This window comes from Grampus griseus (assembly GCF_964374135.1).
Source record: "Grampus griseus genome assembly, chromosome: 2".
Taxonomy (NCBI): Eukaryota; Metazoa; Chordata; class Mammalia; order Artiodactyla; family Delphinidae; genus Grampus; species Grampus griseus.
Window position 1 is genome coordinate 24,257,894 of NC_139018.1, and position 27,841 is coordinate 24,285,734.

The 27,841-nt window shown below is 42.1% G+C and overlaps 1 protein-coding gene across 16 annotated transcripts in view; it reads right to left on the reverse strand.

The window, feature by feature from the left end:
* NRXN3 (neurexin 3) overlaps positions 1 to 27,841 on the reverse strand; it is a gene marked incomplete at both ends in the record, with an annotated part of 1,628,308 nt that overhangs the window by 1,114,841 nt on the left and 485,626 nt on the right. For all 16 annotated transcript variants that reach the window (XM_082647291.1, XM_082647290.1, XM_082647293.1 and 13 more), the window contains one exon: positions 19,538 to 19,921. In XM_082647291.1, the coding sequence (XP_082503417.1) occupies positions 19,538 to 19,921 (384 nt within the window). The remainder of the gene's footprint in view (positions 1 to 19,537; positions 19,922 to 27,841) is intronic.

The window sequence follows — 27,841 nt, forward strand, 5'->3', positions numbered from 1 at the left end:
GTGTAACATGCAAGAGCTTTCTTTTATATAGTATGATACATCCTTGAAATGGTGAGTCTCTGGAATAAATGACTTTTCCCAGTTTTATTGAGATATAAGTGATATACAGCACTGTAGGAGCTTAAGGTGTACAGCATGACTCGATTTATACATATTGTGAAATGATCACCACAGTAAGTTAACATCCATCATGTCATACAGATACCCCCCCAAAAAAAGAAAGAAAAAAGTGTTTTCTTCCTTGTTATGAGAAATCTTAAGATCTACTCTCTTAACTTTCAAATATACCGTACAGCAGTGTTAACTATAGTCATGTTAAAATGACTTTATTTTGATCCTGCATCTGAAACTGCGATAATTTCATCAGTCACGGAATAGCAGATAAATGAACCAGTAAACGGGAAAGGGTGTGTGTGTGCGTGTCTGTTTCATTTATCTTTACAGATGTAGATGTGTGTTATTTGGCTCTCTTTTAATAGTTTACACTAATACCCTGATCCTAACCTAGCAGAAGTTTTTTTGCCACTTTAGAGAAAAGTCTTACCTTGCTCACTGTTTCTGGGAGTAGAGAAATTGTAGTTCTATTCTGACTCAGATCTAGACCCAGTCTCTTCCCCTCTCCTCCTCCACCTCCAATAAATCTTGCATCTTAAATAAGGTCGTTCATGCAGCAGTAAGAACGGGATCTTGGTTATATGGGCCTCATGTCCAATCTATCCTCCTGGAGGCAGTCACCTAGCATGACCTTGAGCTTCCTGAAGACATCATTTACCCTTTGTATCCTCTGTTCTTATCCCGGTGGCTATCACATGATAGGGTCTCAATCAATATTTGCTGAATGGTAGTAAGCCATAGTGGTAATAGATGGTTTTCTGCTAACATTCTGTGGCATTAGCCTTACCCACACAATACCCCTTCCACCACCCCCCAAATCAATTTCTCCTTTCCTTCACACTCACAGTGTCCTAATGCAATATGGCTGACTTAGGGCAACAAGCTCCTTATGAAATTCTGGCCAGGAAAAGTTTCTCTTTGGAGAGAATACAAGTTATTAAGCCTCATCAATTTCATTAGTCTCTGTTACCACTGACCACTCTAAATCAGCTCTTCTAACACTGACTGATGCCTTGATATTGGCAAACTCTGCTTGGATAATCGTGCTCCTTCCTTAGAAAATTATATTTGAAATAAACACATAAAAACTAGGGTTACTGCAGGAAATTTTTGGCTGTAAGCATGAAATATAAGCCTAGAGCAAGACGATGTACATGGGAGGGAGAATATATGGATTAAAAAGATTTGTCAAGTCTTTGGATGCAAAGGTTGAGGGTACCTGTGCCCTGAATCTATCATTATCAACAAACATGTGTTAATACACACTGTACATCAGGCCCTGGGCAGTGGTGAAGGCATGGTTCTGGCCTTCCTAAAGCATGTTATCTACTGTGCAAAATGGAGTATGTATTTCAAAAAATAAATACCAACTAAAAGCAGAGGGATACAAAAGAAACAAAATTAAGAGGCCCATCAGGAGAGACACAGGACACCAAGCATTAAGAACAGAGAAGTGGGCTTCCCTGGTGGCGCAGTGGTTGAGAGTCCACCTGCCGATGCAGGGGACACGGGTTCGTGCCCCGGTCCGGGAAGATCGCACATGCCGCGGAGCGGCTGGGCCCGTGAGCCATGGCCGCTGAGCCTGCGCGTCCGGGGCCTGTGCTCCGCAACGGGAGAGGCCACAGCAGTGAGAGGCCCGCGTACCGCAAAAAAAAAAAAAAAAACGAACAGAGAAATACCAAAAATAATAGCCTGAAAAAAAAAAAAAAATAATAGCCTGAATACCAGAACCCTAAGCAGCACACATTCAGAGCCCTGATAAAACCTCAAGCAGGAAAAGAATTCCAGACTTAAAAGTAAATCAGCACAGATCACAAGAGCATAATTCAGTGATTCTGAATTTTAAAACAAAAGAATGGGATTCGATCATTCCTTACTATTCCTAGAGAGCCCAAATGTCTGAGCGCCTTAGCCCACTGAAGTTCCCTGGTCTCTGCTATGTTTTCTGGAGCCACCCTCAAACCAGGTATCAAGTCTTTCTGCCTCACCTCTAGCGCTGAGGCTGCTGCTTTTCCACAACAGATCCTGCTGGGTCTTAAGCTTCTTCTCCTTAAGCCCTTCTGCAATAATGGTCATAAGCATTATCTTGCCAAGAAAATATTCCCTGGGTAGCTTCTGGTCCAAGGAGAATGTGAAGACCATGGAGTGGACTCAAATCCAATTTTAAAACCTGCAGCTATGTCCAGCCATTTCACAACTTGGAGGATAGCCTCCCCGACCTATCCACAGATCTGTAGTTATAAAATTTAAATGTTGTTTGCTGTAAGCCACTACGTTTTGGAGTGGCTTATTAACAACATTATCGAGACAATAACGGGCAAATATAGCTACTGTGAAGTCATTAAAAAATACTTTTGGGCTTCCCTGGTGGCGCAGTGGTTGAGAGTCCATCTGCTGATGCAGGGGACACGGGTTCGTGCCCCGGTCCGGGAAGATCCCACATGCCGCGGAGCGGCTGTGCCCGTGAGCCATGGCCACTGAGCCTGCGCGTCTGGAGCCTGTGCTCCACAACGGGAGAGGCCACGACAGTGAGAGGCCCACGTACCGCAAAAAAAAAAAAAAAAAACTTTTAAGTTTTTTTTTATAATTTGAGATAAAGATTATAACATAATGCTAAACTGACATTATGATATAATTTTGAAATTATCATATAATTGAATCTATGAAAGCTAACTGAAAAACTCAGGATAGAAAATTACTTTTAAGATACATATTTTAGACATACATTGCCCAAAGGAATAAAATAAAGCATTCCAGCATGTTAACAATGACCATCTCTGGTTGGTATAATTATGCTTGATTTTAGCTTTTTTTATTATCTGCCATGAAATAGGTACTCAATATTGGCTAAATAAAAAGTTGAACTAATAAATTTCCATATATCCAAATTTTCTACAGTGAACATATATCGCTTTTGTAATCACAAGTGTTTATTTTTAAAAATGGAGATCCATGACCTAGAATATTGGTAATAATCCAATGGTGACAATTCTTTATGAGGCTTCTTCCCAGCAGTGGTAAACACTCCTAACAGAACTATAACCTGGAGATTGGTTTATTGATTAGCATTTTATGAAGACATAATAGTAAGAGTCCTACCAAAGTCAAGGTTCGTTATTTCAATTGTTCCATCAGAGCCCCCAGGAACACTTCTTTGCAGTAAAAAAAATGGGATGGGTCAAACATGTCATACACAGAGGTAAAAAAATGACAAGTGTTCTGAAAGGGCTGAGGGCAAGAAAAGCAGGAAGGTGAAAGAAGGGTGAGCAAGAAGTGAGAGAATTGAAGGAAGAAAGGGGAAAAGAAAACTTACAAAGAAACCTTTCTGTTCAGCTTCATTTGAGGACATACTGCTTCCCCATCACACCACTGCCATCAACCTCCATGTACAGAAAGCCCCAGGGGGCAGACCCAACATCAGAAAGAGAGAGCCTCTTCTGCAGCAGCCAAGTCATACCCTCAAGTAGGGATTGATATCCCAGAGCACTGCTCTGCGCTCCCCACAAAATTTTAGCCATTTGGTTTCAGAGTCATGACCCCCTCTTGCCAAGACCACCTCTCATTCCCACAGTTCAAAAAGAGATTGTTTCCAGGCTAGGCAATGTGCTTGCAGAGGCCTTGGGGGCCTGTCCTTCCCTTCTACCTCTGTCACCTGTCTAGGCAGACATAGGTGCCAGCCCACATTTTATGGCAGCCTCCGTGCCAATCATTTTGAACAAACAAGGGTCAATTTCATCCCTCTGGCAAGGAACTGTCCATTAAAAGGTAGACATTATTGCTATATCAAGCCTAAAAGATGGATAGACAAGGGAAGAAAGGACTGTGTGAGACTGATCAGGAAGAAATAAAGAAGAGGGGATAAAGAAGAGGAAAGAGGGGGAAGAGTAAGGAGGACAGGGAAAGGCAAGGGAAAAGAGTTGAGAGAGAGCAAAAGGGAACTGGAAACTCTTCTCACCAAGGTCAGTGCATTGTTTCAGATGGCAGAAGTGCCTGCCCAGGATGCACGAGTCAGCTTCTCCTTCTACCCGAGCTTCGTTCTTTCCACGCCTGCCCATCTGTCCACTAAGCAACACTGACTCTTGCTTCTCTACAGATAATGCTGGCAACAGCTGTTACGGGGCAAAGACGCTAGGCCTCAGCCTAAGGGAGCTGCTGGACGACTCTCCTCCAGGCACATCTCCACCTCTGCCCGCCAGAAAATCCCAATCTGTGTGTGTGTGTCTGGGGGTAGAGAGGAGGGACATTCAGGCCCCACGTTTCTCCAAATTTATCTGCTAGTAAACCACAATTCTAACTTCAGTAGATTAACTCTTAGAGCTAACCCCACTCATTTAGGCTTTCATTCAGCCTTTCATTTTCTCCCTCCGCAAACACGGAGTGAACTGCTTTTCTATCCTTGGCAGTGGGATACTTGATACATGCTTGACGGCAGGAGACAGACAAGCAAAACAAAATACAGAGAGGTCCAGGTTTATGGCTGAAGCATGTGGTATGTCTGTGTGTACATGTGGGTATGAACGTAGGTGTGAGTTTGGGTACATGGCGGCCCTGGATAAACTGTGATAGGGCAAAGTCTATCTCACCAGCCCAAGCTGTAGAGATTTTGTGCTTTTCTGGAGCAGCCCCATGGAAACTTAAGAGTTCCTCTCCTTTACTCAGGAATCAAGAATGCAGGCAAGAGGATGTGGAAGATGCTGATCACTCTTCTAAATCCTGAATTTACTTCAAATGCACAGCTTCTAGCACTGCTTATTCCTTAGATTCACCCCTGAAAGTCCTGAAGCAGAGAACAGACAGGGTTGGAAGATAAACAAGGATCTCTCCATTTCCCCACAGCTCTTCTTCCCTCATGTGATACCAGATCCCACCTCCAAGACCTCCCATTTTAAGGAATGGCAAAGCATAATAGAAAATCTGATGGACTGGGTTTTACAAATGCTACCTCCAGTATTCACTAACGTTGTGACTATGACAAGTTATTTCATCTTTCTGAGCCTTGGTTTAATTAAAAGATATGAATGATACCTCAAACTTCATAAGCTTGTTCTAAATTTAAATGAGAGACTAATACTCCTCCAGGTATTAAACACAAAGTTACAGGCGTTGTGCTAAGATTTTTACATAATCATCTTATTTAAGCCTCACAACAACCCCAAGGAGTTTGTTTTATAGATCAGAAAGCTGAGGTTCAGAGAGGTTAAAAACACACCCAAGATCATATAATAATCAGTGATGGCATCAGCATTCATATCCGGCTCTGTTCCACACCAGAGCTCCTGCATCTTAAACTTCAAGTTATACCTGGCATATAATAGGTACTCAGTAAATGTGAATTCCCTTTTTATACCTCCTGAGGTGTGCATTTCAGTGGGTTTGATAACCTTGGTACGACCCTACACTCTCTCCAAAGTTGCCTTTCAGTAGTTCCCCTATTCTTGGAGATGATCAGAAATCTGAATGTTCAGACCAGTTCTTTAAGCATCTCTTTTTAAACAGATGTGTTGATAATGTAAGGTTTGGGTAATGAGATTTCCCAGGCCATAAGCTTCTAACTGAATTAATTGCCTAGTCTATTTGCAGTAAATAAAGGGACTATTACGTGTAAAAAAAAAAAAAATCACAAGTACCCACTGATCTTGTGCAGAAAGGTTCGGAGCTGCATTGCACAAGGATCTAACTGTCAGCTACACAGGAAGACCACCCCAAAGGCACAAAGCTAGAGCACCTCCTGACATTGCTTTAGGATCGAGAGCTATGGTCCAGGTTTCAAAATATTGAGATACGAGTCCCACCATGACTACCTGTATGACTTTGGACCACCTGTGTAATACATAACCATCCGAACCTCAGTTCTTCCTTTGTAACTTATCAGCACCAGAATATATGATTTTTATGTTTCTGACCAACTCCAGCATTCAATGATTCTATATCAGCTGATATTTGTCAAAGCCATGGTTTCCTTGTCAAATGATACCCTGAGATATTCCTAAGGCCAAAGATAAATGTAGCCTTGCTTTTGAAGTATGTGATTTAACCACACTCAGTCTAGGACTATTTTGAGCAATAAGATTAGGAAATAAATGTGATGCTGCCTATTGTGGGCTCAAGATATTTTGTTTTCAGGATATACTACTAGCAATCACCTCTCAGAAATACACCAGTGAATCGCACTGGCCTCACAAATCCATAGTCCATATGACGTTACAATGTCCAATGATCATATCGGTTATTGCATTAGTAACAAATGGCTGCTGCTTAAAGGGGCAGAGCCACAAAGTTCCCTGGTCCTGGAAGCCATCCTTGCATTCAGTGAATACACAGCCCCTCCTCACCCTCCTTCATTCCCTCAATGACTATTGGATGATGGAGGAACTCAAGACCACAACAGATGAGGACTACTTCAAGAAACTAATAGTTTATCCTGAGAATGACTGACAACCTTTCAGTGGAACAATGACAGACCTCTTTAACTACCTAAAGGTCTACTACAGAAGAGCGTTTAGGTTTGATAGTTCTATATATCCCAGGTGCCCAAGGCGCAGTAAGTACCAAGTAAATATTAATTGAGGGATTAAATCCTGTATAGTTCCCAAAGCCAGAACCAAGATCAAAAGAAAGATATTAAAAGAAGAGAGACTTCAGTTTACAGTAAACGGGAGATATTCAGAATAAAGGTATACCTAATTTTATTGCACTTTGTTTTATTGTGCTTAGCAGATATTGTGTGTTTTACAAATTGAAGGTCTGTGGCAACCCTGTGTTGAACGAGAAGACTATCAGCCCCATTCTTCCGATGGCATTTGCTCACTTTGTGTGTCTGTGTCACATTTTGGTCATTCTTGCAATATTTCCAACCTTCCACCAGCAAAAAGATGACAACTCACTGAAGGCCCAGATGACGGGTAGCATTTTTTTAGCAATAAAGTATTTTTAAATGAAGGTACACACATTGTTTAGACATAATGCTATTGCACACTTAATAGACTACAGTATAACATAAACATAGCTTTCATATGCACTGGAAAACCAAAAACTTCATGTGACTCACTTTACTGTGATACTTGCTTTATTGACGTGGTCTGGAACCAAACCTGCAATATCTCTGGGGTATGTCTGTATTTGGTGCTCTCCAAAACTGAAACAGCAGCTTCTTGAAGAGTGAGCTCCCCTGTCACTGCGAGCAGTAGAATATATTGATCACAGAAGAGTAGGCTCTGGAGTGAAAGGTCCAGAAGAACTCAGTGACCTTAGGCAAGTTATTTAACGTAGCCGTGACCTCCATTCCTCAGATGTAAATTGAGAATGAAAGAGCACCTACTTACACAGTTATCGCAATGATTAAGCTACCCACTGCTGTGCACTTAGCGCAGCATATGGAAACAGAAAATGTTCCCATAGAGTCCATACAGCATTTCAGAGATTTTGTCAAGGGTGTTCATGCATCAGATGTTAGGTCAGACTCAAAAACCTCAGAGGTCTTTTCCAACTAAATATGAATCTAAATTCTGATAGAGTCACCCCCACCCTCATCCCAATCAATGTTTTTATCACCTGTACAGCTACCTGACTTTTACTCAGCAATCTTTTCTCTTTCTACTTCTGCTCTCAACATAGACCTGACTTTGTGGATTTCCACAGGAGGCTCCATCTTACAGTATCTGGAGAAGCTGGGATGCTTGTGAAATAAGTTTCATTACAGCCTGAGAAATGGGGCAAAGGGAGCAGAGACAGCCAGCTGGAGTTGAGGTCCCTGTCAGCAACCGCCTGCCACCATATGCGGTGACATTAAGAGTGAGCCACTATCTTCAGATCCTTTCTGGGGGTCTGAAGACTTCTGGAGTAGGGAGAATTCAAGTAAGCAAACATCAGAGCAGTCATCTTTCCTTACAATGTCACTGATGGAGATTAAAAATGTACTAGCCTTAGCTGGTGTCAGTATGTGGCCCTGGGAGACCACAGGAAAACGATACTCTAATATCTGTGGGTCACAGCAGGAAGCTGCAGACAAGGGGTTTGCAGAGAAGACTGAAATCTGAAAGACACAGGGCTTTCTTTCCCTGGAGGAAAAAAGATGGGGAGCGTGCTAACCCCATAGATTTCATAAGGTTTCTGATTAACTGGCCTCTCAGAAGGCTCTGTGGGGGTTTGTCATTTTGATGAGAATGCCTTGCTGTAAAGGTTAAACATGCTAAGAAGCATGAAGTGATCTCCAAGAAACCTTGCATTCCCTTGCCAGGGACATAGCTGGCCAATATTCCACAGAAGGGGGCCTTTTGAGAGCTATATACCCAGAGTTTCCGGCCCCAAGTCCCAAATGCACTTGTCACTCCAAAATTCTCTCTGTTGGGCTGGATTTATTTGTCATATGGGGTAATATGGGATCGTTGATGAAATAAGAGACACGTACACATGTCTTTTCCCTTCATATTTCTTTTCTCTAAATCAATCGCCAACATTCTAAATAAATTTACCAACAAGAATAAGACTGGAGACTAACCAAATACCTTTGTTACAATGCATGATTGTACTGCTTAGTAATCCATGGGGACATAAACATACATCTTCATAAAATATGCACAAATACTGCTCCTGCAGTATCTTCGGATTTCTTTGAAAAATCCAATGATAGGAGAACCAAAAGGAGGGGCTAGAAACACTATATTCTATTCTTTGGGCAACTTATTTCCTACCTGGAGCCCTCAGCTTCCTGATCTAGAACTGGGGGTAGGGTGGTTGTGCGAGATGGTATCTGGGCCTCTGGCGAGGTAAATAATTCTACAGCGCTTTACACTCATCTGGTTTTCTTTGGATCAATCCAGGTCTAGGTTTCAGTTTGGCCCTTCTATTCATGACTGTTACATGTTTGCGTTTCTCTTCCTTAAATAATCTCTGATTATATTAAAAACAGAACAGCAAAACATCTCAGAAACTAGAGGGAAACTACACGTGTGCTCTCTCACTCACACGTACACAATCCCCAGCATTGGGTGTCATTGATGTGAAGTCCTAATGGGAGACCAGAATACAGAGAAATTAAAAATACGATTTTTCCTACCTATAGGGAAAGAATCTTTTAGCTTAATTTCAAATATGGCCACTTTTACAAGAGAAAGAGAAACAATTCATTTTTCCACCAAATACATGCAAAGCTTGGTTGAGATAATCACAGTAACAACAGACCATTTTAGCATAATTCTTCAAAATCTGGGATTACAGTAGTCATGTCTTGATTCCAAATACAAACCACGTGGAGTATGGAGAAAAGCATGCTTTGGTATGTTCCCTTCTGGTGCAACCTTCCTTCCCCCTGTTAAGTTCTAGCCTATATCATATACTTAAACACAGAAATCATTATCTAGGTCATTTCTACAACACAAGAAAAAACTGAATAAAAAAAACACCAGTCTGAGAATTTTTTCATTCTTGAATTGCAGAATTCTAGCTTCAGAAAGGGACATGCTGGCTTATGATCTCTGTGAACACAACATACACTTTGACTCTGTAATAAACAGGCTCACAAAAAGCCAATTAAGCAACCACTGTTGATATTCTCAGTGGTAAATACAGAAACTGAGGCACAGAGAGAGAATAAGTCACATATGTTCAGAGTGAGACCAGTATATATAGGCGACTCCTAGCTATATCCCCTTAATTGCTACCTCACTCTTCCCCACTCCTCCCAAGACTCTCCAACTGATCTGAGATGCTTGAGTAGCACAGGGAAGAAACAATGGGCTTCTCCGACCAAACTCTTATTCTAATCCAGTCTCGGCCACTCTCTAGCTGTGTACCGCTGGTTAGTAAATCCTATCAACATTACCCCTTAAATATCTATTGGATGTGTCCCCAGAACTCGACCTCCATTCTCCCTATCACAGTTAGGACTCTTATTTCCCACCCTGAATTAATATAAATGCAAACTGAACTAACGCACACTGGCCTCTTGGCCTACTGTCTCCCACATGCCAATCATCCCTTGCCAGAGGGATTTGACTTTGTTATCCCATTGCTAAAACTGGCATGCCCCCTTACGAGTTTGGTAAGGTTCAAACTTCTGGGGAGAACAAACAAGGCGCCTCACAACTGACCCTACCACTTCTTCAGCCACACCTTCTAAAACATCCCCTCAAATTTAAGACTTAGATACCATCCACGAGGAAAACTTCCTGTTTACAGAAGTCATCTTTGCATATCTGTTCCTTCTGCTTGAAATACTTTTCCCTGCCTGGTCTTCCTGGGAGATTCCTGCTACTCCACCAAGCCTCAGCTCTAGTGTCACCCAATCTCTGACACTGTCCATGATATTTCTCCTCGCATTTATGTCCTTTTCTCAGGTATCAGAACATATTGATATGTTTATGAGGAACATCACAATCAATTCTATTGTATCTCGAAGGATCAAGCGGCCGCTGGCACACAGTACTCAACAGGTGCTTTGGAATGAATGACTTGGGGCCTTATTTTCTTCATCTAGGAAATGAGGCTAAGATTACGCAGCCTGAAGAATGGATGTGAGGGTTAAATGGCCCAGTGTATATTAAGAATACAAAGCAGGCATATAATTTCTCTCAAAAAAGTTAACTTTCCTTTCCTCTTAATCTAGACTGGAGCAAGGAAGGATTCATCTATCTGTGAAAAGACCCAAGATGCAGCTAAAAAATGCTATGACAATCCCCTTGTGTTGCATTTTGAAGCACTTGTTTCTCATAATTTAGCAGCATCTCAGTTTATTGCATCTATAATGGGCAGACGTCTGCTGGCAGTTAAGCAGCCTTTAGCAAAGGCAGTAATAAAGGTACAAAGCAGTAATATAAACGGCCACCATGTCTCTGCATTTGACAGAATCACAGCCAACAGCAGGTGTGCCACAGTTCTAAGCAGCTGTCACGCTCTGCCTCAAAGTGCTGACCTTCACATTCTCAGGCTAAACACAGGCCTAGCTGTAGATTTTCCAAAGATTGCCAAAGTCCCCAGCCTGTCCTTCTGAGACCCCTGGAGCTTCAAGCTTCTCAAACGACTAGAATCTTCCTCCCTTACTCTCTTCTTTAGACCATCAGGAGAAGCTGTGATCAGGGGTATCTCAGACCCCAACCTGGCAGAATAACACTTAGGAAGGGTTCATGGATTATAGGACAATTTCCTGGGATCATACAATCCTGGGCCTGTGGAAAGGAGAACAGGAAGAGAAACAAGAAGAGGCTGAATCTGAGCAACGCTATGGTCATCACCAGAGATATAGCTGTGTGTCTTAACACAATTAAAAAATAGGCAGAAGACCTAAACTGACATTTCTCCAAAGAAGACCTACAGATGGCCAAGAGGCACATGAAAAGATGCTCAACATCACTAATTATTAGAGAAGTGCAAATCAAAACTACAATGAGGTATCACCTCACACCAGTCGGAACAGCCATCATCAAAAGTCTACAAACAATAAATGCTGGAGCGGGTGTGGAGAAAAGGGAACCCTCCTACACTGCTGGTGGGAATGTAAATTGGTACAGCCACTATGGAGAACAGTACAGAGCTTCCTTAAGAAACTAAAAACAAAGCTACCATATGATCCAGCTATCCCATTCCTGAGCATATATTTGGAGATAAACATGGTTCAAAGGGGACATGCACCCCAATGTTCATTGCAGCACTATTTACAATAGCCAAGACATGGAAGCAACCTATATGTCCATCAACAGAGGAATGGATAAAGATGTGGTACATATATACAATGGAATATTACTCAGACATGAAAAATAGTGCCATTTGCAGAGACATGGACAGACCTAGAGACTGTCAGAGTGAAGTAAGTCAGAAAGAGAAAATCAAATATCATGTAATATCATTTATATGTGGAATCTAGAAAAATAGTACAGATGAACTTATTCGCAAAGCAGAAATACAGACAAAGATGTAGAGAACAAACTTATGGATACCAAGGAGGTGGCAGGGTGGGATGAATGGGGAGATTGGGACTGACATATATACACTACTGTGTATAAAACAGATAACTAATGAGAACCTACTGTATAGCACAGGAAACTCTACTCAGTGCTCTGTGGTGACCTAAATGTGAAGGAAATCCAAAAAAGAGGGGATACATGTATACGTATAACTGATTCACTTTGCTGCACAGCAGAAACTAACACAACATTGTAAAGCAACTATACTCCAATAAAAATCTTTTTAAAAAAAGATGTGGTACATATATACAATGGAATATTACTCAGCCATTAAAAAGAATGAAATAATGCCATTTGCAGCAACATAGATGGATCTGGAGATTATCATACTAAGTAAAGTAAGTCATACAGAGGAAGACAAATATCATATGATATTGCTTACATGCGGAATCTTAAAAAATGATACAAATGAATTTATTTACAAAACAGACACAGACTCACAGACTTAGAGAAGGAACTTGTGGTTACCAGGGGGGAAGTGTGGGAGGGGAGGGATAGATTGGGAGCTTGGGAATGACATATACACACTGCTATATTTAAAAGAGATAACCAACAAGGACCTACTATATAGCACAGGGAACTCTGCTCAGTACTCTGTAATAACCTAAATGGGAAAAGAATTTGAAAAAGAATGGATACCTGTATGTGTACAACTGACTCACTTTGCTGTACACCTGAAACTAACATAACATTGTTAATCAACTATACTCCAATATAAAATAAAAATTTAAAAAGCACCAATGGATAAGAAAAACTGGGGACATGTTGGTTGATGTTGATGAATTATGTATTTCTTGGGGGCCCTCTTTCTCTAATACATGTATTTACCCTTGAAAGGGGGTAAACAATGGACCGAAAAAGAGACAGTCTTTTAATGATCTTAAGAAATCCAAGGCTCTACTCATTAATCCAGCAATTAAAACTTTTAAGTCATGGATCTGAAGTATTCCCAGTATATCAAGGTATTCGCATATTTAGATGAATGAACCAAGAGACGTGACAACTTCATCACAGTGCTGATATGACTAAACTGAGCCTCCTAACCCAGACAGTACTGCAGACCGCAAGAAACAAGGACTAGCATCCCTGCCCTGCCTTTCACTCACCTTCACCCCTCTACTCAGGATAAGGGACGCCACTGCCAAGCTGATGACATTTGAGAATCACAGAGTTTTATAACTGGATGGGCCCTGAGAGAGCATGAAACCCAATTGCCTCATTTTGTTTTTGCAGAACAGAGAGGCCAGAGGATCCCAGTAAGAATCTCAAGGTCACATATCTAAATAAAGGGCCTGGATGTTCCTAGGGGAATAAGAGCAGAGCCTCAATGGCACGGGAACAAGGGAAAGCAACATGCATTTTTATATTTGACCCCGGAAGCCAGGGTTTCTTTTGTTCCCACACCAGTGAGTCAGTCTGAGCAGACCCCAGTAGATCCAGAACTGGTTATAAAGTGGTATATCACGTTGGACATAATTTGCTTTCTAATTTTTATCTCATTCTTTCCTATGATATTCCTGGATCATTGCCCTTGGTAGATTGCATTACAATTTGCAGATTATTAGACTGTGAGCTCAAGAATTGAAACTATGGCTTCTACAAATTTGTATCCTCACAACTGAGCTCACCAAGCTTGGTACAGAGAAAAGGGATGGAAATGTGAATGTTGAAGTTAATTCCAAAGAAGTATCATAGCTTCATTTCCTGCAATTTGAGGGACCAAAAGCCACTGAAACTAAAGCTACTTAAGAATGTGTTGAATATTTAAACATTTTAATAATCTCACTTCAATACTCTGAGGAAGGCGCAAAATGAATTTGAGCTTTTCATAACATATGACATGCTACCTAGTTTTCCAAAGAAGAGATCGATGTAGGTTGACCTAGGATGATAGCAGTGGAGAGGGAGAGAAGTGGACAGATGCAGGATGGGTTTAGATGAGGAGACGACAGGAACTTGCTGAGACAGACTGAATGAGATGGGAGAAGAAAAATCGAGGAAAATGCCAAGGACAATGGTGATGCCATTTACTGAGATGGGAAAAACTAAAAGTAAAAAAAAAAAAAAGAAAAGAAAAAAAGTCTAAGGCAGGGAGGAGGCACTGAAGATTTCTATTTTTCAATGTTACGATTAAGATATCTATCAGATATCCAAATGAAGACGTCAAGCAGACAACTGGATATAGAAATCTGGGGCTCCAGAGAGAGTTCGAGGCTAGAGAGACTGATTTGGGAATCACTGACATATAGATAACCTTTGACACCATGGCAGTGGATGAGGGCACAAAGGGCAACGTGCAGACCAGGAGGAGACCCAGGACAGGGGACTGGGACCCTTCCTCCAACATTTAATAACCTCGTAGTATGTGTACAGCACAGTGCTGGAGACTGTGGGAAAACAAAAATACCTAATGCACTGTTTTTCCTTCAATGACCTTATAATCCAACCCCTTTCATATATAAGAGGAGGAAAGGCTACTCAATGTAATGGAAAGTACAGTGGATTAGGAGTCAGGATCCATGAATTTTAACCATTTTACAGCTGCTCCAAGTTAAAGTGAGATTAACTTTTCAGGGCTTCCAATTGCTCCCTTGCTGAAATAAGGATTAGGTACAAGTAACATCAACTGAATCTGCCAGGCCTGCTATGCCCTGATGTCTTGATTTCCATGTGGCATCCAAATGACACACTCTAGCCTCCTCTAAAGTCAGTGTCTCACCCTCCCCAGCAGGATGTACTGCTGCCCCAGGAGCACACAGCAGCCACCAGAGGGGCTGGCTGAAAGCACAGTCCCCGAGCAGCTGCTTCCTACAAGCCTTTCCTGCTGGAACAGGGTCATTTGAGAGAAACCATAATATCTGCATTCTTGGTTTTCAGCTGGTGTTTATGTCAGATAAATGGAATCCCGGGGACCAGTGAGAAGAGCAGATCTACCCTCTGTATCACATTTTCTTAGTTCTACAATTTAATATTCTCAAAGGCATCCAATATCCATGACCCCAGGAAATATTTTTGTTTAGCACACGGAAGTAGTCCATGTGGCTGGGCATCTATAACAGGACACGGCCTCATGGATCAGGGCACCCCAAGCTTCACCATGAAGGAACACTAAGAAAATGGTTCAGTAAGATTATATATTCACATATTAGGTGATCCTTCGTGTCTATTCTAGGTGACTGCCCACCTGGACAGAGCTGACTGTAGAAGAAGAGACAGATGAACTAAACTGGGCCAACTGGGCTCTCCTTCTGGAAAATGTAAACTGTGAATGGAAAACTCCAGAACCCGTAGGTCAAGAGAGATGCATCACTTCAATCACAGTGCCTTGGGATCCCCAGAGTTGTTCTGCTTCCCTTTTCAAGATGTAATTGGTGAGATCGTTATTTGATCAATAACTCTCTAGGTAATCATGCAATATGTCTTCTTCCTTTACTCTGTTAGTCATTGTCAATTCTGTAGCTTGCAACCAAGGGAACCTTACCTAGTACTTATCAGTGTCCCCATTTTACAGATAAGGAAACTAAGACTTGGACAAAATAAAAAATTTGTTGTATATTACCTAGCTACTGACAGAACCAACTCAGGAACCAAGGTACATCTGACTAAAATTCACGCCATTAACCACTAGGCCATCCTGACTCTAAGTGCTATAGTGTAGTTTATTTTTGTCATAGGGATGAACCTGTGCTGAGTCCTATTTTATTTCTTGCTAAACAAATGATGGCATACATTCAGGAAAAGCCATCTAGGGAAGGGGGTAGAATCTGCAGTGGCCTCAAATTGAAGTTCGATAGTCCACAAATAAATTAAGTCCATAGCCTTGCCTATTGACACTTGGTCCCCACTAAGTGTCACTTAGTGGGCTTAGGGTTAATGCTTCTAGAAAAAAATTAGAGAATGGTAAATTGAGTGAACTTGTTGATGGTGTTATGGTGCGTGGGGCAGCATTCCTTGACAAAGGGGATCATGCTCTTGCATAAAGAATGTTAATGCTCTTCCTTTACCACTCTTCAGAAGTGCCTATAATGGACACTGAGGGTCGGAGGTAAAGAGAGGCCATAGTTTTATTATTAATAGCAGACAAGAAAATCTAAGAAACCTCAGGTCCCCTTTTCCCAACCATCACTCACCCATGTAGGCATGGCCTCTCCCATCTGTCTGCCCTGCTATTCCCCTAAAAGATCAGGCATGACATCTACCAAACATTAGCACAGTTCCCACCTTTCCTTGTCCAGTAGGACTATACACCCCTTGATCAAAACCAGAAGCTGTGTCCGTTTTTTGGGGGGTTTTTTTTGCATTGCCAGCATCTAATACAGTGCCTGGAACAATTTAGGGTTTCAATAAATGTCTGCTGCATGTATGAAAAATGAACAAAAGTCAAAACTATCTCCACTGACGAATCAGTTTCAATAAAGAAAAACAGTGTCATAGGGAAACAGTTTTCTTTGCCAGCAAAGTAGAGTCCTATCATTTTTACACTCCACTGATCCATTCTGAACATGGTGTCAGGAACAATACAGGGCCAGAAAACAATTAGCGGGGGAACAAAACAATCAGTTGAACCATCTGGGATTTGAGCGACATGTAGATTAAATGTCTTAAATTTGCCAGGCTCCTTCTCATTTGGCCACAATGGATGATTCTTGGCTGCACTGTACCAGGAATAATTGTCCCTCATATATCCCCAATCAGCTGCCTTTTAATGACTAGTCAGCAAGTGACAGCGTAAAAGGTGCAGTGACTTTCACTGTACTTGGCAAATCTTGGACCAACTCCCATTGATTTGCCCTTGGAACAGTTGATCTCAGGGACACCTTGCTCAGCGGTCTCCAGTCCCTGCTGCAGGCCCTTGAGTTGGAAAGATACCCAGGAGAAAGAAGTGACATGCCTGAAGGGACCTTTGGTTCTTACACTACCTTCCTAGACAGTGGATGATCCACAATTTCCTGGCTTATATCAAAATGGTCTCATGCATCCCAGAGGTCGAATGACTTTTCTATCTCCCCAAACCAGCAACCAGGATAGTCTACCCCAAAAAGAGATTTGGAAAGAGTTCAGGAGCTTGACAGACTGGCCAGCCAAATGAGACCCACTTCTGTGCCGGATGGCCGCCTCCCCATCTTAGTTCATGTTCTGGGGTGGCTGCTTTGAAAATTCAGCGAATCTGAATTTCACTTCTATGAGCCCCCAAAAAGCTCCTTTTCCTTTACTCCAATATCCTGTGTCCTCCTTCTGGTCCAGCTGTAGGGAAGGTTTGCAGTTCTCTTGAAATATACTTTAACTAGCAATATGGTTGACCTCACAAAAATGACTCCTTGAAAATTCTTGACTGGTTATGCAAGCATGTTCCAGGATCCCTCCTTATCACCAGACTTCTGATACCTGGACAATTCTGGCCACTGGTAGTCTTTAAGGGTGTGACCCTGCATGTCCCTCTCCTCAGGAAAGTCTTCACTAAATTTCCATGTCCCCCTAGTGGTCCAGCCCATGCTGCGGCCTTGTATCATTTTATTACTGCTTCTTATATCGATGTGTCAACTCCTCAGCTAAAGAAATGATAAGCTTCTGTAGACAGAAACTACCTCTACTACACACACAGTATCCTCAAAGCCCTAGAACTACGCCCTCAGCAAAACTTGATAACTATGTAAATTATCCTTTCATACAAAATAGAGACTGACAACTCATGGACAGCCAGCCAGATTCTGTGTGGTTGGCATATAAAACAATTAACCAAGCTGCAATCTGGATGTGGCTTATAGACTAGGATCTCCTTGTCTTGATGTTGTCTCTTTGCTTACCTTTATCTCTGCCCTTTACCCAAACTGTAAATTCAGTGCAAGTGTAAGATCCTAAAGCGGTAGAGAAAAAGGGGCTTCCCCCAGCATCCTGGCCTGTTGTAAATGGTCAGCCCCCACTCTTTGTCCCCCAACTCTTCAGCTACCTCTCACACCCTTCCCCCCACCTCACTACACACTCCATTCTGTTATGGACTTTGTTTGGTTCCTCAACTGTGCCATGGTCTCCTTTGATTTTTTTTTTTAGAGGAGATTTTTGTTTTTAAGTTTTTCTTTTCCTTGATGTGGACCATTTTTAAAGTCTTTATTGAATTTGTTACAATACTGCTTCTGTTGCTTATGTTTTGGTTTTTTGGCTGCGAGGCACGTGGGATCTTAGCTCCCCGACCAGGAATCGAACCTGCATCCCCTGCATTGGAAGGTGAAGTCTCAACCACTGATCGCCAGGGAAGTCCTGGTGTGCCATGGTCTCTTACCTCTTGGCACACGTTGCCCTCATGTAAAAGACACCCGGCTTCCTCCCACCTCGTTGCCAAGCTAACTCTTACTTATATTTCAAGTCTCAACCTATATATTTCTTTCTTGAAGAAGCTTTCTATGAATCTCTACGGTATGTTGGGTCCCCTTGCAAAGGCCTCCCAAACTTCTCTGTGCTTTTCCTTTAATGATGTTGATGACAATAATTATGACTGTAACCATCACTAACATTGACTAAATGCTTTCCATAGTCCAGGAACCTACTGACTCACTTAATCCTCACTAATATCCTGTGAGGTAGGTACCTAATTATCTCCATTTTGCAAATGAGGAAATCAAGTCTCAAAGATATTATCTTGAGAAAGTTTGTATCACTCCATGAGGGCCACATCTCTCACCGAGTCTGGCCCCAGAATTCATGTTCTTAACCAACACATAACGCTGCTTCTTATAAAACTCAACATGTCTGTGATTATTTAACAGCTAAGCATTCCGCTAGGCAGCAAGCCCCACAGAACAGGGCTGGGGCTATTTTGTTCAATAGTGTATTTCTAAAGCCTAATCCAAGAGCTAGCACTAAGGAAGCATCAAAAAGCATGAGTTCCCTGGTGGCGCAGTGGTTGAGAGGCCGCCTGCCGATGCAGGGGATGCGGGTTCGTGCCCTGGTCCGGGAAGGTCCCACATGCCGCAGAGCGGCTGGGCCCGTGAGCCATGGCCGCTGAGCCTGCGCGTCCGGAGCCTGTGCTCCGCAACGGGAGAGGCCGCAACAGAGAGACGCCCGCGTAACGCAAAAAAAAAAAAAAAAAAAAAAAAAAAAGCATGAGTTAAATGAACAAAGGAAACAGCCAGTTGGTGAGCCCACCCAGAATCCCAAAAGAATTCACCTTCTCAAATAGATGTCTAACACTTAATCAAGAAAGTAGCATGATCACGGTACTATTTACTCTACAGTTTCCCTCTCTGCAGCCCAACCCTAGCCAAACAAATCCAAGCATCCAGAACTAGAAAGGGTATGATCTGGAAAGGAGTGAACCCTAGAAAATGCTTCTCCAGAAGAACGCAAGCACAGAGAGGTCCAAAGGGAGAGCCTGTAGTAGCAAAGGAAGTACAGGCAGGTGCAACCAGGGACACAGCTGCAGCACATCACCCCCACTCAGACGCAGCGTGCCACCACGAGGGCCTACTCACCCCTCTCGCAGGTTCGGCCCCAGTAGCCGGTGCCCGTGCAGTCGCAGATGAAGCGGTTCCAGCCATCTTTGCACACGGCGTTGTTCTTGCAGGGGTAGCTGTCACACTGCTTAGCGCTCATCCGTGAACAGGAGGACTTGACGCCTGCAGCATTCTGCATCTCCGCCAGCTGACGGATGTTTTTGCTGCGCCCGTCAATGAACAGGTCACGGATGCAGCCCACGTAGCCATAGTTGAGCATGGCGGTCCAGAGCTCAGTGGGGAGGATGAGGCCAGCACGGTGCTCCGGCAGCCCGCCCAGGTACATGTCCCCTTCCAGGTCCAAGATCTCGCTCTCCCCACTAGCGGTGAACGGCGTGCGCCTGCTGTTCACTGATATGGTACCTGGAATGGGAGGAAAGAAACAAAGTGAGCTAACAGCCCTCTTGGCATCACAGGTGAGGCTGCCAGTTGATGAACCAAACAAAAGGAGCCTAGCAGGTGAGATGGGAGACCACTGTTGCCTGGCCAGGAAGGAACAATGTAAGCAAGGGAACGAAATGCCGCAAAATGGTAAAAAGGACAATGTAGGCCATTTGGCTCCAATCCCTGCCAGCTAAGACAGCCTGGCCCAGAGGAATCTCCGTGGCCTAGCACCTAGTATGATTATCTTTTTTTCTACCTAAAAGTTTTGGCTGAGAGGTTGCACATCACACAGGTTGACAGCAGCACAGACGGTGCCTGTGTTTAAATCCCAGCCCCGCCACGTACTAGCTGGATAACCTTGAAGAAGTGACTTCTCCTTCCTAGTCCTCAATTTCCTCATCTGTAAAATGGGAAAAGAACTGTCCCCACCTCACAGGTTGGTGTGATAAGTAAATGAGCTCATTCATGTAAGGTGCTTCTTACTCTGTACCTGGGACACAGGCTGTAGGTCCTGCCTGAGTCTTCATCACTGGCTCACCATCACCCGAAGGATGGAACCTGCTCTTCTCTTTCTCTCTCCATGAGCTGATACCCTCTGTACTGGCCTTAGCTACCAGCCCTGCCAGGGCATATTTTTGACATTCATTGCCTTTGATAAATTTTAACTGGAACGTCTTTCTTTCTTTCTTTCTTTTCTTCTTGACTATAAATCAAATATTTTAGTTTTTTTTTTAATGTTTGTAACACGTTTATTGTGTTAGTTTCTGCTGTACAACAAAGTGAATCAGCTATATGTATACATATATCCCCATGTCCCCTCCCATCTTCCCTATCCCACCCCCTAAGTGGTCACAAAGCACAGAGCGGATCTCCCTGTGCTATGCAGCTGCTTCCCACTAGCTATCTATTTTACATTTGGTAGTGTATATATGTCAGTGCTAATCTCTCATTTCGTCCCAGCTTACCCTTCCCCCTCCCCGTGTCCTCAAGTCCATTCTCTACGTCTGCATCTTTATTCCTGTCCTGCCCCTAGGTTCTTCAGAACCATTTCTTTTTTAGATTCCATATATATGTGTTAGCATACGGTATTTGCTTTTCTCTTTCTGACTTACTTCTCTATGTATGACAGACTCTAGCTCCATCAACCTCACTACAAATAACTCAATTTTACTCCTTTTTATGGCTGAGTAATATTCCATTGTGTATATGGGTCACATCTTCTTTACCCATTCATCTGTCAAAGGACATTTAGGTTGCTTCCATGTCCTGGCTATTGTAAATAGTGCTGCAATGAACATTGTGGTACATGACTTTTTAAATTATGGTTTTCTCAGGGTATGTGCCCAACAGTGGGATTGCTGGGTCTTATGGTAGTTCTATTTGTAGTTTTTTAAGGAACCTCCATACTGTTCTCCATAGTGGCTGTATCAATTTACATTCCCACCAACAGTGCAAGACGGTTCCCTTTTCTCCACACCCTCTCCAGCATTTATCGTTTGTAGATTTTTTGATGATGGCCATTCTGACCGGTGTGAGGTGATACCTCACTATAGTTCTGATTTGCATTTCTCTAATGATTAGTGATGTCGAGCATCCTTTCATTTGTTTGTTGGCAATCTGTATATCTTCTTTGGAGAAATGTCTATTTAGATCTTCTGCCCATTTTGGGATTGGGTTGTTTGTTTTTTTGATATTGAGCTGCATGAGCTGCTTGTAAATTTTGGAGATTAATCTTTTGTCAGTTGCTTCATTTGCAAATATTTTCTCCCATTCTGAGGTCTGTCCTTTTGTCTTGTTTATGATTTCCTTTGCTGTGCAAAAGCTTTGAAGTTTCATTAGGTCCCATTTGTTTATTTTTGTTTTTATTTCCATTTCTCTAGGAGGTGGGTCAAAAAGGGTCTTGCTGTGATTTATATCAAAGAGTGTTCTGCCTATATTTTCCTCTAAGAGTTTGATAGTTTCTGGCCTTACATGTAGGTCTTTAATCCATTTTGAGTTTATTGTTGTATATGGTGTTAGGGAGTATTCTAATTTCATTCTTTTACATGTATCTGTGCAGTTTTCTCAGCACCACTTATTGAAGAGGTTGTTGTTTCTCCACTGTATATTCTTGCCACCTTTAACAAAGATAAGGTGACCACAGGTGCATGGGTTTATCTCTGGGCTTTCTATCCTGTTACATTGATCTGTATTTCTATTTTTGTGCCAGTACTGAACTGTCTTGATTACTATAGCTTTGTAGTTTAGTCTGAAGTCAGGGAGTCTGATTCCTCCAGCTCTGTTTTTCTTTCTCAAGATCACTTTGGCTATTCGGGGTCTTTTGTGTTTCCTTACAAATTGTGAAATTTTTTGTTTTAGTTCTGTGAAAAATGCCATTGGTGGTCTGATAGGGATTGCATTGAAACTGTACATTGCTTTGGGTAGTATAGTCACTTTCACAATGTTGATTCTTCCAATCCAAGAACATGGTATATCTCTCCATCTGTTTGTATCATCTTTAATTTCTTTCACAGTGTCTTATAGTCTTCTGAGTACAGGTCTTTTGTCTCCTTAGGTAGGTTTATTCCTAGGTATTTTTGTTGTTGTTGTTGCAGTGGTAAATGGGAGTGTTTCTTTAATTTCTCTTTCAGGTTTTTCATCATTAGTGTATAGGAATGCAAGAGATTCCTGTGCATTAATTTTGTATCCTGCTACTTTACCAAATTCATTGATTAGCTCTAGTAGTTTTCTGGTGGCATCTCTAGGATTCTTTATGTATATAGTATCATGTCATCTGCAAAAAGTGACAGTTTTACTTCTTCTTTTCCCATTTTGATTCCTTTTATTTCTTTTTCTTCTCTGATTGCTGTGGCTAAAACTTCCAAAAATATGTTGAATAATAGTGGTGAGAGTGGGTGACCTTGTCTTGTTCCTGATCTTAGAGGAAACAGTTTCAGTTTTTTACCATTGAGAACGATATTGGCTGTGGGTCTGTCATATATGGCCTTTATTATGTTGAGGTAGGTTCCCTCTATGCCTGCGTTCTGAGAGTTTTGATCATAAATGGCTGTTGAATTTTGTCGAAAGATTTTTCTGCATCTACTGAGATTATCATATGGTTTTTATCCTTCAGTTTGATAATGAGATTGATTTGTGTATATTGAAGAATGCTTGCATTCTTGGGATAAAACCCACTTGATCATGGTGTATGAACCTTTTAATGTGCTGTTGGATTCTGTCTGCTAGTATTTTGTTGACAATTTTTGCATCTATGTTCATCAGTGATATTGGCCTGTAGTTTTCTTTCTTTGTGACATCTCTGTTTTTGGTATCAGGGTGATGGTGGCCTCATAGAATGAGTTTGGGAGTGTTCCTCCCTCTGCTATATTTTGGAAGAGTTTGAGAAGGATAGCTGTGAGCTCTTCTCTAAATGTTTGATAGAATTCGCCTGTGAAGCCATCTGGTCCTGGGTTTTCGTTTGTTGAAAGATTTATTTATTTTTTTTTGTGGTACATGGGCCTCTCACTGTTGTGGCCTCTCCCGTTGCGCAGCACAGGCTCCGGACGCGCAGGCTCAGTGGCCATGGCTCATGGGCCCAGCAGCTCCGCGGCACGTGGGATCCTCCCGGACCGGGGCACGAACCCACATCCCCTGCATCGGCAGGCAGACTCTCAACCACTGGGCCACCAGGGAAGCCCTGTTGGAAGAGTTTTAATCACAATTTCAATTTCACTGCTTGTGATTGGTCTGTTTATATATTCTATTTTTTCCTGGTTCAGTCGCAGAAGGCTGTGCTTTTCTAAGAATTTGTCCATTTCTTCCAGGTTGTCCATTTTATTGGCATCTATTTGCTTATAGTAATCTTTCATGATGCTTTCTGCAGTATCAGTTGTTACTTCTCCTTTTTAATTTCTAATTCTGCTGAGTCTTCTCCCTTTTCTTCCTGATGAGTCTGGCTAATGGTTTGTCAATTTTGTTTATCTTCTCAAAGAACCAGCTTTTAGTTTTATTGATCTTTGCTATTGTTTCCTTCATTTCCTTTTCACTTATTTCTGATCTGATCTCTATGATTTCTTTCCTTCTGCTAACTTTAGGGTTTTTTGTTCTTCTTTCTCTAATTGTTTTAGGTGTAAGGTTAGGTTGTTTATTTAAGATGTTTCTTGTTTCTTGAGGTAGGATTGTATTGCTATAAACTTCCCTCTTAGAACTGCTTTTGCTGCATCCCATAGGTTTTGGGTTGCCATGTTTTCATTGTCATTTGTTTCTATGTATTTTTTGATTTCCTGTTTGATTTCTTCAGTTATCTCTTGGTTATTTAGTAGCGTATTGCTTAGCCTCCATGTGTTTTTATTTTTTACAGTTTTCTTTTCCTGTAATTGATATCTAGTCTTATAGCATTATGCTCAGAAAAGATACTTGATATGATTTCAATTTTCTTAAATTTACCAATGCTTGATTTGTGACCCCAAGATACGATCTAACCTGGAGAATGTTCCATGAGCACTTTAGAAGAAAATGTATTCTGTTGTTTTTGGAAGGACTGTCCTATGAATATCAATTAAGTCCATCTTGTTTAATGTGTACTTTAAAGCTTGTGTTTCCCTATTTATTTTCATTTTGGATGTTCTGCCCATTGGTGAAACTGGGGTGTTAAAGTCCCCTACTATGATTGTGTTACTGTCGATTTCCCCTTTTATGGCTCTTAGCATTTGCCTTGTGTAGTGAGGTGCTCCTGTGCTGGGTGCATAAATATTTACAACTGTTATATCTTCTTCTTGAATTGATCCCTTAATCATTATGGAGCGTCCTTCTTTGTCTCATGTAATAGTCTTTATTTTAAAGTCTATTTTGTCTGATATGAGAATTGCTACTCCAGCTTTCTTCTGATTTCCATTTGCATGGAATATCTTTTTCCATCCCCTCACTTTCAGTCTGTATGTGTCCCTAGGTCTGAAGTGCATCTCTTGTAGACAGAATATATGTGGGTCTTGTTTTTGTATCCATTCAGCCAGTCTGTGCCTTTTGGTTGGAGCATTTAATCCATTTACATTTAAGGTAATTATTGATATGTATGTTCCTGTTAGCATTTTCTTAACTGTTTTGGGTTTGTTATTGTAGGTCTTTTCCTTCTTTTGTGTTTCTTGCCTAGAGGAGTTCCTTTAGCATTTGTTGTAAAGCTGGTTTGGTGGTGCTGAATTCTCTTAGCTTTTGCTTGTCTGTAAAGGTTTTCATTTCTCTGTGAAATCTGAATGAGATCCTTGCTATGCAGAGTAATCTTGGTTGTAGGTTTTTCTCCTTCATCACTTTAAATATGTCCTGCCACTCCCTTCTGGCTTGCAGATTTTCTGCTGAAAGATCAGCTGTTAACCTCATGGGGATTCCCTTGTATGTTATTTGTTGTTTTTCCCTTGCTGCTTTTAATATTTTTTGTTTGTATTTAATTTTTGATAGTTTGATTAATATGTGTCTTGGCGTGTTTCTTCTTGGATTTATCCTGTATGGGACTCTTTGTGCTTCCTGGACTTGATTGACTATTTCCTTTCCCATGTTAGGGAAGTTTTCAACTATAATCTCTTCAGATATTTTCCCAGTGCCTTTCTTTTTCTCTTCTTCTTGGACCCCTATAATTCGAGTGTTGGTGCGTTTAATGTTGTCCCAGAGGTCTCTGGACTGTCCTCAATTCTTTTCATTCTTTTTTCTTTATTCTGCTGTGGCAGTTATTTCCACTATTTTATCTTCCAGGTCACTTATCCACTTTCTGCCTCAGTTCTTCTGCTATTGATTCCTTCTAGAGATTTTAAAATTTCATTTATTGTGTTGTTCATCATTGTTTGTTTGCTCTTTAGTTCTAGGTTCTTGTTAAACACTTCTTGTATTTTCTCCATTCTATTTCCAAGATTTTGGATTATCTTTACTATCATTACTCTGAATTCTTTTTCAGGTAGACTGCCATTTCCTCTTCATTTGTTTGGTCTGGTGGGTTTTTACTTTGCTCCTTCATCTGCTGCATATTTCTCTGTCTTCTCATCTTGTTTAACTTAGTGTGTTTGGGGGTCTCCTTTTCACAGGCTGCAGGTTCGTACTTCCCGTTGTTTTTGGTGTCTGCCCCCAGTGGGGGAAGTTGGTTCAGTGGCTTATGTAGGCTTCTTGGGGGAGGGGACTGGTGCCTCTGTTCTGGGGGTGGGTCTGGAACTTGTCTTTCTGGTGGACAGGGCCACATATGGTGGTATGTTTTGGGGTGCCTGTGAACTTAGTATGCCTTTAGGCAACCTGTCTGCTAATGGGTGGGGTTGTGTTCCTGTCTTGCTAGTTCTTTGGCATGGGGCGTCCAGCACTGGAGCTTGCTAGCAGTTGAGTCGAGCTGGGCCTTAGTGTTGAGACGGAGATCTCTGGGAGAGCTCTCGCCGATTGATATTACGTGGGGCCCGGAGGTCTCTGGTGGACCAATGTCCTGAACTCACCCTCCCACCTCAGAGGCTCAGGCCTTACACCAGGCTGGAGCACCAAGACCCTGTCAGCTACAAGGCTCAGAAGAAAAGGGAGAAGAAGAAAAGAAAGAAAAAAAATAATAATTTTTTTTAAAATTATTAAAATAAAAACGTAATAATAAAAACAAAGGGAATAAAAGGAAAGAAGAAGAGAGCAACCAAATGAATAAACAAATCCACCAATGATAACAAGCATTAAAAACTATATTAAGATAAACATAAAAATCAGTAACAAATCAGTCACAGACAGTAAACCCCAAGTCTACAGCTGCTCCCAAAGTCCACCTCCTCAATTTTGGGATGATTCGTTGTCTATTCAGATATTCCACAGATGCAGGGTACATCAAGTTGATTGTGGATATTTAATCCGCTGCTCCTGAGGCTGCACAGAGAAATTTCCCTTTCTCTTCTTTGTTTGCACAGCTCCTGGGGTTCAGCTTTGGTTGTGGCCCCACCTCTGTGTGTAGATCGCCCTCAGGCATCTCTTCCTGCCCGGACAGGAGGGGGTTAAAGCAGAGGCTGATTAGGGGGCTCTGGCTCACTCAGGCCCGGGGGAGGGAGGGGTACGGTTGTTATACTTGGAATGTGGGGCGAGCCTGCAGTGGCAGAGGCCAGTGTGACATTGCAACAGCCTGAGGCGCGCTGTGTGTTCTCCTGGGGAAGTTGTCCCTGAATCACAGGGCCCTGGCAGTGGCATGTTGTACAGCCTCCTGGGAGGTGTGGATAGTGACCTGTGCTTGCACACAGGCTCCTTGATGGCTACAGCAGCAGCATTAGCGTTTCATGCCTGTCTCTGGTGTCTGCGCTGATAGCCACGGCTCGCACCCATCTCTGGAGCTTGTTTAGGTGGTGGTCTGCCTTCTTTTCGGAAGTCTGAGGTCTTCTACCAGCATTCAGTAGGTGTTCTGTAGGAGTTGTTCCACATGTAGATGTACTTCTGATGTATCTGTGGGGAGGAAGGTGATCTCCAAGTCCTACTCCTCCATCATCTTCGGAACATGTTTCTTTATGTACTCATGTAACAAACATGTATTGAACACCTGTTCTGTCTCTAGTATAGTTCTAGACATATACATGAACTTGACAGGCGTGCCTGCTTTCATGGAGCTGATGTTCCACAGCAGAGGAACAGAAAATAAACAAATCACCCAATGAACAGAAATTGGAAAATGGCAAGTGGGAGGAAGAGAGTAAAATGGGTGCTACAGCAGCCCACAAGTTCAACTTTAAAGTGTACGGTCGATAAAGGCTTCTCTAACCAGGTGAGAGGTAAGTTGAAACCAGGATGTTGAGAAGGATCTAACCATGCCAAGTCCCAGGGGGAGAATGTGCCCGGCACAGGGAATGGCACCTACAAAGGCCCTGGGACAGGCGGGAGTGTGGCTAGAGTACAGGAGGCCAGAGGAAGTCAAGAAGAGATGAGATCAGAGCT